The sequence below is a fragment of the Gaeumannomyces tritici genome, assembly GCF_000145635.1.
Source record: "Gaeumannomyces tritici R3-111a-1 unplaced genomic scaffold supercont2.8, whole genome shotgun sequence".
Taxonomy (NCBI): domain Eukaryota; kingdom Fungi; phylum Ascomycota; class Sordariomycetes; order Magnaporthales; family Magnaporthaceae; genus Gaeumannomyces; species Gaeumannomyces tritici.
Window position 1 is genome coordinate 889,831 of NW_008804552.1, and position 12,347 is coordinate 902,177.

At 60.9% G+C, this 12,347-nt stretch overlaps 6 protein-coding genes and 1 non-coding gene across 7 annotated transcripts; 4 read left to right on the forward strand and 3 right to left on the reverse strand.

The window, feature by feature from the left end:
* Nucleotides 1-17: 17 nt before the first annotated feature.
* On the forward strand, nt 18-302 carry GGTG_12439 (hypothetical protein; the record flags this gene model as incomplete). Its single annotated transcript, XM_009230336.1, has 1 exon — nt 18-302. One exon carries the CDS (start codon nt 18-20, stop codon nt 300-302), a length of 285 nt encoding a protein of 94 aa, XP_009228600.1.
* Nucleotides 303-851: 549 nt separating this feature from the next.
* Nucleotides 852-2,099, forward strand: GGTG_12440 (hypothetical protein). The gene has a single exon (XM_009230337.1). It carries the CDS (start codon nt 1,124-1,126, stop codon nt 1,787-1,789), a length of 666 nt encoding a protein of 221 aa, XP_009228601.1. The 5' UTR covers nt 852-1,123; the 3' UTR covers nt 1,790-2,099.
* Nucleotides 1,912-5,679, reverse strand: GGTG_12441 (hypothetical protein). Its single transcript, XM_009230338.1, has one exon. The coding sequence runs from the start codon at nt 4,581-4,583 to the stop codon at nt 2,091-2,093; it is 2,493 nt and encodes an 830-aa protein (XP_009228602.1). The 5' UTR covers nt 4,584-5,679; the 3' UTR covers nt 1,912-2,090.
* Nucleotides 5,680-6,124: 445 nt separating this feature from the next.
* On the forward strand, nt 6,125-7,627 carry GGTG_12442 (hypothetical protein). Its single transcript, XM_009230339.1, has 2 exons — nt 6,125-6,250; nt 6,491-7,627. Exons 1-2 carry the CDS (start codon nt 6,163-6,165, stop codon nt 6,808-6,810), a joined length of 408 nt encoding a protein of 135 aa, XP_009228603.1. The 5' UTR covers nt 6,125-6,162; the 3' UTR covers nt 6,811-7,627.
* A 298-nt stretch (nt 7,628-7,925) lies between these two features.
* GGTG_20248 lies at nt 7,926-7,997 on the reverse strand. The gene has a single exon. It is a non-coding gene; the product is annotated as a tRNA-Ala (tRNA).
* A 342-nt stretch (nt 7,998-8,339) lies between these two features.
* On the forward strand, nt 8,340-10,152 carry GGTG_12443 (cytochrome c1 heme lyase). Its single transcript, XM_009230340.1, has one exon. The coding sequence runs from the start codon at nt 8,553-8,555 to the stop codon at nt 9,540-9,542; it is 990 nt and encodes a 329-aa protein (XP_009228604.1). The 5' UTR covers nt 8,340-8,552; the 3' UTR covers nt 9,543-10,152.
* Nucleotides 9,655-12,233, reverse strand: GGTG_12444 (hypothetical protein). The gene is made up of 2 exons (XM_009230341.1): nt 11,724-12,233; nt 9,655-11,651 (listed from the first exon to the last, which is right to left on the reverse strand). Exons 1-2 carry the CDS (start codon nt 11,820-11,822, stop codon nt 10,434-10,436), a joined length of 1,317 nt encoding a protein of 438 aa, XP_009228605.1. The 5' UTR covers nt 11,823-12,233; the 3' UTR covers nt 9,655-10,433.
* Nucleotides 12,234-12,347: the final 114 nt, after the last annotated feature.

Sequence of the window (12,347 nt, forward strand, 5' to 3'; positions counted from 1 at the left end):
CGCGGCCGCATCCCAGCATGGCAGCTATAAGACCCGCAAAACCGACCGGCGACGTCCAAAAACAGCATCGGGGCCGCAAAGGCCTCCACCCCAACCACAAGATTGAAGACACGGAGCCATCGACGGCGGCAATTGCCCCGTCTGGGGGCGACAGGTCGAAGAGCGGTATCTGCGCAGGGGCCGAGCTGCGACGGGCGGCAGCGGCGGGTAGGAGATTAATTGATGTGATGGGTCGGGCAGATTGCCAAACCCCCGATGCGGCCCAGGGTGAGACCAGGCCAGACCCCAGGCGTTTGGGATAGCCGGCTGGGAAGGGAACCCCAGCTATTGCTTGCTGTCAGGTCGTCCAATGTCGTGCCCATGTGCCAATCTCGACGATCAACTATCCCTTTTTTCGGCGCTTGGGCTTGCGTTTCGTTTTGGGATCGTCCCGTCCAACAGCATGGCATCGTCCCGGCTGGGCGGCTAACCCAAAACCAAGCTTGATCTGATACTGTGAATGGCCCGGCCAAGCGTTTCCTTGTCTCTTCTCTCGACACTGCCGTTTGGTTTGAAGCCCAGTCAGCTCTGGCTCACCTTTTTGTTAGAGACTTGTAGGTACATGAACTGCCTGGCGAGATTGGTCCTCATGAGGGCTGTATTGGCCTCCACCTGCCATCCGTTGGACGACGAGCCGCGGGTTCCCACCACAAGGCCTGGCTTAAATGAAACCTGCCACATCCGGAAGGCTGCCAGATCCGACGCACAGCGTTTCCTGGAACCGGCCCAAAATGCGATCGCGAAAAGTCTCATCCAAAAAGAGTGTGGTGGCGAAATCGGCAGCGCAATGCAACTTCTCCCCTCCGTCGCCCCCTACCCCCCTGGGCGGGGAGTCATGCCCCAAAAGGGTCGCGATATAAATAGGGTGTGCCCATCGCCACACCTCAGGACAGACCGAGGTTGAGGTCAGCGCATCAACCCACCGTCCCATCCATCCCCTCTTCTCTTCTCCCCGGCCGGCAGGACCTGCGCCAAGCTAGCTTCTTCTTTGTAACTTTGCACCTTGCATCACTTGCACCCACATCGGCAGGCACCGAGCCAACCACGCTCACTATACCACCACCATATAAAAACCCCGCCCACGATGCAACTCATATCCGCCGTCCTCCTCCTCGCCGCCTCGGCACTGGTCAGCGCCGCGCCCCAAGGCCGCGCCCCCGCAAAAGACGCAGCCGGGACGCCTCCAGGAGTGGTCCCGGGGTTCGTGCCGGGCCAGGTCCCAGGCGGCGCGGTGCAGGGGGGCGCGCCCTCTGCGCCCGCCCGCGGCCGACCCAACCGCAACAACGGCCGGCCCAACAACCAAACCCCACCACCACCACCCAACGCAACCCCGAACCCGAACCCGAGCTCGCCCCCGGCAGCCGGCCGGCCCACTGGCGGCGGCGGCGGCGGCTCCATCAGCGCGGACCTGGTGCCCTCCTTCGGGGTCGAGCGGGGCGTCAACCCCAACGCGCGGCAGCGCGGCAGCTGCGACGGCGCCAACGGCGTGCTCATCTCGTGCAGCTGCCCGCCCGACCGCGCCGCCTTCGTCGCCAAGCTGGGCCAGGCCGTGGCGCAGGGCAACGTCTTCGGCACCCCGATCAGCTTCGACACGGACCCGGCCAACCAGAGCCCCGCCGCGAACAGGAACCGCGCCACCGCCATGCTCGTCGTCCTGCAGAGCCTCGACGGGACAAAGGGCGTCGGCTGCCCGGGCGCCGCCGCCCCAAACTTTGTGGCCCAGCAGAGGTCCGGCGTGCGCTCGCGGTAGCCAAGTGGCCGGGCGCCGCTGAGAGATGGCTTCCCCCGCTGGCATGACGCACCGCCGCCTCGGGTGCGGCGGTGCCTTTACATACACTGCCCTTTCCTTGTTGTTGTTTTTTTAGCATTATTCCCATTTTTCTTGTTATTACTTTAGATACCAAGCGCTTGCAAGATGAAGTGTTTTTATCCAGTCATGTTTTTGTTTATAACTATCATTTAGCCAAAGGGTTGAGCTGTGTACCCAGGCAAAACGACTAGAAATGCGAAAACTATCGTATACTTGAAGGAAACAAATACATATCCTATCACTATCCCAAGACACTAGCCGCTCCACCGCCAAACACCCGTGCCGGTGTCGTCAGACTAAGCCCCCGCTGCTTCTCAAACTCCTGGGCAATGATACCCAAACAAAAGTCGACCTCATTCTTGTCCATGGTTGACAGGCCGAGGATCAGAAGCGTCCGTTTGGTGAGATTACTACAGTCGGCAAGCCCGGGACCCCGGAAAATATAATCGTACACCAACTTGTCTCCCCGTGACATCGCCGCCTGGATCCCTGCCCACAGCTCCTCGGCGTGGGCGGCGACCCGGGCAACGTCGAAACCCGACCGTGGCCCGGCATCTGGCGTCGACGGGGGAATATCCTGCATAACTCTCCCCGACGCCGTCTTGAGCTGACCAATGACGGCGCCGCCATCCAGGTCGCTGACGCATGTATGTAGCCAATCAAGCTGCGGCCCGCCGCTGTTCTCCTCGAACTCGAAGACGGCCCTGTCAGGGTCCCAGCCGGAGCGTCGGAGGCTGGTCAGATAGGAGCCATACGCATCTGCCGGCGCTGTATCGGCTTCAGCTTCATCACAGCCTGTATCTGGCTGCTGCCCCTGTTGGCGGGCAAAGTCCGCCAAGACGAGATATTGGTAATCGAGAAGATCCCTGGCACTATCCAGACGTACGAGCTTTCGTAGACCGAGTTTCCACTCTTCAGGCAACTTGGGTCTGTCATCAAAGATCTTGGCCAAGTCGACATAGTACGGCACAGGCTCTTTGAGAAATCCAGCATCGAGGAGATGGGCGTGGAGCGACAGGAGAGCTGTCGGCGTTCCGAGAGTGTCGCAGATGCGGAAAGCGGCCTGGCGGAGGAGCTGGACGGCCTCCATCAAGGCCGTACCGCCAAGCGCTGGAGACAGATTCCAGAGTGTTGCATCGCCCGGGCGAGGTGGGCCGCCCAGGAGCGGCCCCAAACGGCCAACAAGCCCATCCAGCCTGCCGCGCAGGATGTTGCTGTTGCTGCAACCACGGCCAGTGACCTCGAGCGTCTGGGAGAGTTCAGCAAGCGATTCAAGCGGTCCACGTGGTTCCCCGGACACGCTGTGATCAAGCGCCTTGACGATGACACGCCCGCAGTCCAGCTCCTCGGCCGCTTTCCCGAACCTGTGGCCCGATACCGGGTCGATGAACCAGCCGCGGCGCACCGTCCACGAGTCCACCACACACTGGAGCTGGAAGACCAGGCTTGGCTTGATGCATTTGGGCACGTCAGCATCGCGCTTTTGTCGGACAAGCTGCGCGACCTGGGTTGCCAGGCGAGAGAGGCCGAAGGAATGCTGGTCCCGGACCGAGAAGGACGAGAACAGATCGAGAAGTTGGTAGAGGAGCTTGATTGTGTAAAGCCGGCGCCATGAGAGCCTCGCCTCGGGCGTGGCCTTCTCCAGGTCCATGCCCGGATCCCAGGCCCTGAGCTGGGCAGCCATCCGCTTGGTGGGCTTTCCCGTCTTGTTCTCTCGATAGTTCCTGGCAAATTCGACGAGGCTCCAGTACGTGTGCAGTTGGAGCTGCTCATATATGCCGACCAGTGGCCCGGAATCCGTGGGCGCGCCAATGGTCCCCGAGAGCTCCTCGAAATCATCGGGCGCTTCTGTGCTGTCCGTGAGTCTTCTGCCTGTGGCGATGCGGACCATGCCGAGAAATGACATTTGACCGAGGAACTCGTCGCTGTGATCGATCAACTCGTTGTTCCGGATTATTGTGGTGGCGACGTGGAGGAGCGCGCCTGCGGCATGGCTGGGGAATTGGCAACACGCCACCCTCTGCCAAACCAACTGGATGACGTCGTGGAGGGCAACCGATTTGCGCACAAATTTGAGAGCGGCTTCGCGGGTGCGGAGCGACTGCTTGTCCACCAGAGCGTTGAGGACCTCCAGGGGTGTCGAGGAGGTGGCGAGGGCGAGGGCGGCTCGTTGCGCGGGCGCGGGCGCGGGCGCGCGCTTCAGCTTCGCCCTTTGACCCCGAAGGGTCGATTTGGCTGCTGCTGGGGCCTGCTCGGCACATGGCTCAACATCCAACGAGGCAAAGGGGTTCTGCGGGCGTGTTGTCGTCTTGTCGCGGGCTGTCCTTGGCTCAAAGGCTAGTTTCATACGCTGCCTGTTGTCGAGCAATTTGTCGCCGCCGAGGATGGTAAAGGCCGCTTCAAGACATGTGATGTAGAAGAAGTGGCCCTCGTCGGCGTCTTCGGCCATGAGCCTGGCGACCTGCCTCCTGACATCTATTTCGCAGTACATGTGGTACAGAACGGAATCGGGGATGGAGCCGATCAGGTGCGGGTTCCGGGCGACCAGAATTGCCATCTCGGACAGGTCGCGGGGCCGGTCGAGGCTGTCGGTGGGATTGTACGAAAGAGAGAGGCCAGATGCAGCGACGGCCCTACTGTCGCGGAGGATGATGCGGTTGGACGCCCCGATCAGCCATGTTAGCACGGCATTGGCGTGGCTGTGGTAGTCAACGACAAGCTCGCGTAGATCCATGGCGGGTGACCTGGTTGCAATGGCCAGGGGCAGTGAGCAGAGGACTGAGAGAATGACGGAAGCTTTCTCGTACGTCTCTCAGCCTGGACAGTCGAGCATTTTGTAGTGGTGCTCCGCAGCACCGCAGATCTTGCTTTTCAGGGCAATCTCCTTCAGATACTGCGGCTGGGAAGGCTGCCCTTCCCTCTCGTTGCAAACGAATAGCGGTAGCTGGGGCCAGCAGACCGGCCGGGGTGCTGAGCACCTTGCTTTTCGTGCTGCATGACGGATTGGTGTGGTGTCCAATGTGATACTGGCATGTTGGGAGGAGGGGTTGCAGGCCTGGCTGCGCTTGCAGCTCTGGTGTGGGTGGCTTGCCGGGTTGAAGGTAGCATGAACCAAAGACACGGACGCAGAAGATTGGCGGGTAGTGCAAAAGCCGGCCAGTGACAACAGCCAGCGGCCTGGGTTGGCAGAGTGCCGGGCGTGAAGCTGGTCTGGGAGAATGTGAGCAGTCACAGCAGCCGGCTGGCACGAGCACATGTGCAGTACCCGGCTGTGTCGACCTCGTTTACTTTGCAGTGTTTGCTTTTCCCATCAGCAGAGCAATCCCACGCCGACGGTGACTAGAAGTGGGGGGTGTCGGAGGCGGGCGTGGACATCTATCTAGACCACACAACTGTGAGGTGTCGTCACTTCTCGCGTGCCCCCGCGTGGTCGCGCGCGCTGGCGGTGGCAGCGGCGTTGACCAGACCGCAGGTGGAAAGGTGGAAAGGGGAGAGGCAGTAGTGAGCCCGTTGAACTAGCGCTGAACCTGGTGGCAAATCTCATCGGGCTGGGCGGTGTGGTGGTACGCGAGCTATTGATGTTGTTCTAGGCCTCAATCAATCCCAGGGTGCTCCATGTTGAGGAAGATGCATCAAATGGGCGGCCAATTCGAGATGAGTGCAGCACGCCTAGCAGCCAGAAGCAAACGCCTACAGGCTTCAAGCCAAAAGGTACCTCGCCTGCTTATGAATCGAAGTACAGTCCAAATGTGGAGCAGGCCACCTGCCCCGCTTGCCTGGCACCCTGGGCCGCTGCAGCCCGCAGGCTTGTGGGCCCAGAGTGGCCGTTTCTGGCGGGAGCATCCCCCACGCCGGCCCAAGGGATGCACCACAGAGCATGAGCAACCGCCATCAGCAAGCAGGTGCAGGCGCGATATCGGGGCCCCAGGATGGAGCTCGGACCTTCGGGCGTGGCAGGCAAGCGATGCCTGCGGGATGGCACAGAATCGCTCAAGCTTGTGAAAATCACCCAAAAACCTCGCACCACCTCCTCCTCCTTCCCAAACTTCTGTCCTCGTCTCCTCCCTCTTGTTGTCTGTCCTCCTCTCGTTCGTCTCGGTCCTCGGTTCGCATCCTCGTTGTGTTTCTGCTTGAATTTCCTTAGCGATTTTTCCACCAATTTCCCAGCCACAGTCCGCAGCTGCAAAGCCCAACCGATTGAATACATCAAGGGCGCGCGCAAAGCTGCACCCGCCCCAGCTACAAGGCCCAGACCAGCAGCGCAGCGCGCCTAGGAAAAAAAATAAAAAAAATCAACAAAGAAAACCGCAAAAATGTTCGCGACCAAGGTCCTCCGCCAGGCTGCCGCCCACGCCGAGCGCCAGCCATTGATCAGGTTCATTGGAAAGCGCACCACTCCAGGTAAGATTCGCTCTTCCCCACCATTCCACAGTTTTATGTGCCTCCCGTCTGCGGGCCTTGGCGCCTTGGGCTTTGGGGTGCGTCGCACAATGCCGAAACCCCGAGCGCGACCCCGACGACCCGCGCCATTGTCGTCGCCCCCTCGCGGTGGCAGCGTATCCGCACCCCACGCACACAGCGCCCCTCCCCATCGTCTTGGGCCGTGGCCGACACTGAACTGACTTTTGTCCACCCCTACAGCCTCCATCGACCACACCCCGCAGCCGCACCCGGCGTCGCCCACCAACCAGACACCCGCCACCTTTGCCCAGAACACGTCGTCCTCCTTTAGCAAGTACCGTGAGCACGCTCAGCAGTTCGGTCCCCTGCGCAAGACCATCAAGACTGTTGAGGAGGCCGGTGTTGGCGGCCTATCGGGCAGCGAGCTGGGGCCCGTGCGCCCCAACCAGGCCGGGGTCTTCTTCGACCGCAGCGAGCTGCCGGCCCGCTTCCAGCGCCAGCCCCTGACCGCCGCTGAGATCGAGGCCATCGAGACTGGCGGCGCCGCCATGTTTGCCTGAGCGAAATTTGCAACTGGCGGGACCAAATGTGCCCGCCCGGCGTGCGTCACTTACACCGGTGTTTTCTCTGCACTTTTCTTCTTCCTTCTTTCTCTATCATTAATACCAAAAGGACGGCCCGAGCGACCGGGCACGAGAGAGGCGCACCAGGAGAGGCTCCGGGGAAACTCCCCTCCGCTTAAGAACTGTTCAGGTGCAAGTCGCGATGCGCACACAAGAGGTTGGCCGAGACAAAGCATGGATTTTACGTCCTGCCTGCTTCAATGGAGTGACGACACAGGCGGGAAGCGACGGAAAAGCATTATCGATCAGCAGCCGGCATCACCAACGACCGAATGGCACCAACAACACGAGGGAAGGGAAGCTAGCACCGAGCTGCGGCCACAATGCTCTCCTTAGCTGACATGAGAAGATCCGCGGGCGCCTGGCATGCAATGGCCCCATCACATCTGCCTCTCTCCGACAAGCCGGACCTGTCGCCAAGGTCCGGGCGGTCGTCCCGGAAGGCCGTTGGAGGAGTGCGAGAGTCTGCTCAAGTTGATCTTTTCTTAGTTGCATCTGGTTTCCGCACCAGCATTTCCTAGCTACTAGTAGGTTTGTTATTTGCATTGCTCGGACCGCATGTTTGGAGGCATGGCTTTGCATTTTGGCGGCGTGTCGGGGACGGGGACGGAAGCGAGGGGGAGGTGGCTGTCGGAAACCAATGTTGGGACAGTTGCCACGTACGATGAGGCGTCGAAAAGCGCCTTATTGTATGCAAACTGGCTGCATAGTACGTGTAAAGATACCTATTTTGAAACAATCAAACAGATGTCCGCTTCCCCCACTAGCTCCCTGCCGGCATCCCTGCATGCGCCGGGCATTGACCCTTGTTGAGGCCGATGATGTGGCCAACAGCACAGATGTTGAACTACGACTACCTAGCTCTAGCTCCGATCACTGGGCTGATGTCGGGTGAATTAGGAAGCGCTAGCTCGAGACACGGCTGCAAAAGAAAGGCTAGTAGTTAGGACGACGCTACCAGCGGCTAGGATCATGGTGAGAACAAGTGATATCAATGATGTGATTGGTACCAAAAAGACCACAAAAAGCAAACTGTGTTTGCCGAAACAGGCTGGACAAACGGGGAATCGAACCCCGGACCTCTTCCATGCTAAGGAAGCGTTATACCACTAAACCATTCGCCCTGTGGTGGATGCTGTCCCGGTCATACTGCAAGACTATAACGTGCTCCACTACCCCTCATGGACGGGCACCCCACTGCTCTACGGCAAACAGCCAGAATGCGACTCAACAAGAGTGGAAGGGGTGGAAGGAGTGGGAGATAAAGCAGCCAGAATAAAGCTTGGAGTTGTGTTAAACATCAAATTGCCAGCCGGTCTGCGGGCTTGGAAGCAGAATGGAAGTGACCGACAAGGAAGGCGTGGGCAGCCCGGTGTGTGTGGGGTGCGGGTGGTGATGAGCGCCAGGCCCCACCGAGGCTTCTAGCTGGCTTCAACTTGGATTTTTTTCTGCCGCCCAGCTTGCCAAGCTCAAGCTACCCTTCCATGTACCTCCCAGGCGCAAAACAGCCCAAGACTAGCCCACGACCAGATAAACCACACCCAACGTTCCATTACCGCCCTCCGATCAGCCTAACCGTGCGCCACAACCTTGGTCCGGGCCCGGCACGCCGCCATCACCGCACCCGCCCGCCCAACTAACAAACCCCTCTGCGATCCCCGCGCGCAACCCCCTCTCCCATGGCCGCCGGCGACGATACAGGCGCTGCGGCCGCGTGCCCCGTCGACCACCGCCCCCGCGACGCCTGCCCCGTAGACCACAGCAGCAGCAGTAGCAGCAGCAGCAACAACAATAAGCCACCAGAAGCATGCCCCGTCGACCACAAGTCGCGCGAGGTGTGGCTATCACAAGCCCGCGCGGCGGCGGCGGCAGCACCATCGCCAACAGCGAGACCACCACCCAGCAATGCCCCCGCCCCCGCCCCGTCCTGGAACCCCCTGACATGGCGAGTCCCCTTCCTCTCCACCAGCTCGCCGGCGCAAAGCGCCACCCGGCCGCCAACACCACCGCCACCACCGCCGTCCACCCGCAGCGGCCACCTCGACGAGGCCCGCGTCGTCTCCTCCATCCCGCGCGCCGTGCCCTCCTCCCCATCCCCATCCCCATCCCCAGCCGCCGCCGCCATCCCGTCCAACCACGAAAACGAAACGGGCGCCGACGCCGCGACGGGCAACTGGGTGTACCCGTCGGAAAAGATGTTCTTTGAGGCGCTGCGGCGCAAGGGCAGCGCGGGCGGGCCCGACGGCGCGCGCGCCGCCGACATGCGCACCGTGGTGCCCATCCACAACGCCGTCAACGAGCGCGCCTGGCGCGAGATCAAGGCCTGGGAGGCCCCCTACTGCGGCGGCGGCAGCGGCGTCGCAGCAGGCGCCGCGTGCCCCGGCGGGCCCCGCCTCGAGTCCTTCAGCGGCCTGGCCGCAAAGATGTCGCCCCGCGCCCGCATCAACACCTGGCTCGGCTACACGGCCCCGTTTGACCGCCACGACTGGGTCGTCGACCGCTGCGGCGTCAGGGTCGAGTACGTCATTGACTTTTACGCCGGCCGCCCAGGGGGGCCCGCCGGCGCCGCGGTACCGCAGAAGCTCAACTTCTACCTCGACGTCAGGCCAAAGCTCAACACGTGGGAGGGTGTCAAGATGAGGGCCTTGCGGGCGCTCGGCATCGTCTAGACTCGGGTGGGGCACAGCATGTACAATAACGAACCAGCTATCTGTAACAACAACATATCAACATGTGTTGGCGGCACGACCCAGGTGTCGTGCTTGACGCCACACATCTCCTACCGCTCCACGTGTGAATCTCTTGTATAACATACAGGGCGCTACACTGCGTTGTATCGTCTAATGTGTAGATTTCGCACGAAATCAGGCCCAAATAGTGAAGCGCCGTACCTCTTTGGCCTTCGACACCGTGCTAGAACATAGAACAAGGCTTTACCGGGGAAGCAACCACTAACAAACGAAAACGGACGAGCAAAAACGACTTAAAACGTCCATGTCAAACAAACAAGGCCCTTGTGCGATTCTACAAGTCGCCGAACCCCGTGCCGCATCGCGCATGGCGGCGTGGCAACTTTCGAAGCAACTGCCCCCCGACCAAATCACATCCTGAGGGGACACGTCCCACGAGAGAGGGAGGGCGAAAGAACATAAGAGGAGACGCGAGGAAAGAAGCTTCAATCATGCTTGACCTCCTGGGGTACTGAATGGTAAGGGCCAGAGGTCGACGTGCCATGGTAGTGTGGGAGAGGCTCCTTTTCCGAGGGCAGTACAACGGATGGCACTGGAATCAAAAAGGCAGACTTATCAGCAAATTGGTATCTCCTGTGCTTGTGCCGGAGCTTCTCTATGATCCGCTCCCGTTCTGTGTTCCGAGAAGCGGCAGTTGTGCCATGGGTCCCGTAACACCGGTTGCCAAAAAGGAAATGAGAGGGGACCACCAGATGGGAAAAGACACCACGAATGAAAAAAAAGGAAGATGTGGGAATCAAGAACCCAACCTAAAAAGGTGAGAGCGGATTGCCGGGGAATTACCAGGCGCGCGTTGGACAAGGGGAAAAGCTACATGCCCTTCTTGGAGTCGCCGGTGCGGACGCGGATGGGACTCCTAATCTCCAGCTGACCGTTCTCAACATCCCAGCCACAGGCCCGCAGCGCGGCAAGGACCGACTCCTTGGTCTCAGGGGTTACGTAGCCGGCTGGGCCCGCGTGTTCCGTGTGGCTTCCGAGGCCGTCCTTGAGGGCCGAATCGAAGTGGTAGGCGTGGGCGACGGCGTCGAACCAGGCGAGCAGCGGGCCATTAGCCCCGCCGCCACGGCTGCCCTCCTTCATCGCGATGCGCACCTGGAAGTTGGAGCGCCAGTGCCAAATTCCCATGTAGTACTCGTCCGACTCAAAGACGTAGCGGTCGTAGGCCCAGGGGTGGAAGTTCATAACGTCGCCGTAGCTGCCAAACTCGCAGTGGCCACGGTAATCGCCGCTCTTGCTGGTGAGCTTGCCGCGGCCGTTGCGCAGGATGCTCTCGCGGGCGGCCACCTGGCCGGGGGTCAGGACCTTGCCCGTCTCGAGGAACTCGCGGAACACAATGGTGGCGCGCTGACGGTTGAGCGTCAACATCTTGACGCAGCGGACGGCGCGATAGTTCATCATGAGGTGAATAGCGATCAGAACAATCATCCAACACCACACGGCCCGCTTGTCCTCAACCATGTGTACGACGGCCGTGCCCACGAGCATCCCGACGAGGCTGACAACCGTCTCCTGCGACGCCTCTTTGGCGTTGAGCTCGGCCAGGTTGCCCATCTTTGCAAAATGGGCCGACAGACTAGCCTTGCTGGCGCCGGCCGCGACGCCGCAGAGCGAGCGCAGGATGGCGGCCGAGACCATGACGGAAACCTTGGGCAGGAAGGGCAGGACGGGGACGAGGAGGTCCAGGAGCTGCGAGGCGTCATTGAAGAGGTCGGCCATGAAGCGGTACGTCTTGCACTCGGGCTCGATGGCGGTGCCCATGCGGTGGGCAAACAGAATGGTGGCCAAGCGGGAGAAGGTGTCCTGCAGGATCTGCAGGACGAGCGCGGCGGTGGGCGACTGCGAAGCATTGCCGACGCCGAGGCCCTCGAGGACTGCACGGTTGGCGAGCAGCGAGGCGATGGAGGAAGAGAAGGCCTGCAGCGAGTCGTAGGTCTGGTAGGCAAGGTAGTCGTCGGTGACGCTGTGCGGGAAGCCGGCGGGGAGGAAGGCGTAGAAGATGGCCTTGGCAAGCGGGACGTGTGTTTTCTCCTGTGAGGACGCGGGCTGCTGTCAGAGGGTGTTGGTGGGGAGGTAGGTCACGCGAGGGGAGTGGGAGCTTGCCGTCTTCAGACTGGAGTCGTCCTCGCCGACGGCGCCCGACTGGTCGTAGGTGCATAGCACATTGCCCGTCTGGTCGACGTCGTAGACCCTGCTGCTCATGACGGCGGTAGTTTCAAGACCGTGGAGAGAGAAGGAGGGCTACAAGTAGTGACAGGAGCGAGTTGATGCGCAGCTGTGGCATTTGGGATGGGGTTTCGAGGTTGACAGGCTACCTAGAGCACGCGGCGAACGCGGGCTCTGCGACAGAGGATATCGCGAAATGCGCAGGGCGGTGGGTGGGGAGGAGGGAGGGGGAGCACGGAAGGACAGGAACGAGCGGGTCGAGAAAAGCTGCAAGAAAAGAGTGCTGGGGCGGCATTGGATGAAGGGCAAACACAGAATTGTGTATACGAAAAGGACCAAATTCCCTATGACAACGTCGCACTTACCTCGCTGGCCTCAATTCGTTGCCGTCGGATGTTGGGTCGCGCCTGCTCTTCCTGAGATGCGTCACTGTGGAACGCGTCGGTGAATTGGGTTGGTGTCGAGTTGAGCTGGAGCGGCTTGGTGGGTGGAAACATTGACGTAACCTCAGTCCTGGCTGACTAACCAGACCCCGGGGGGGGGGGGGGGGGCGGGGGGACC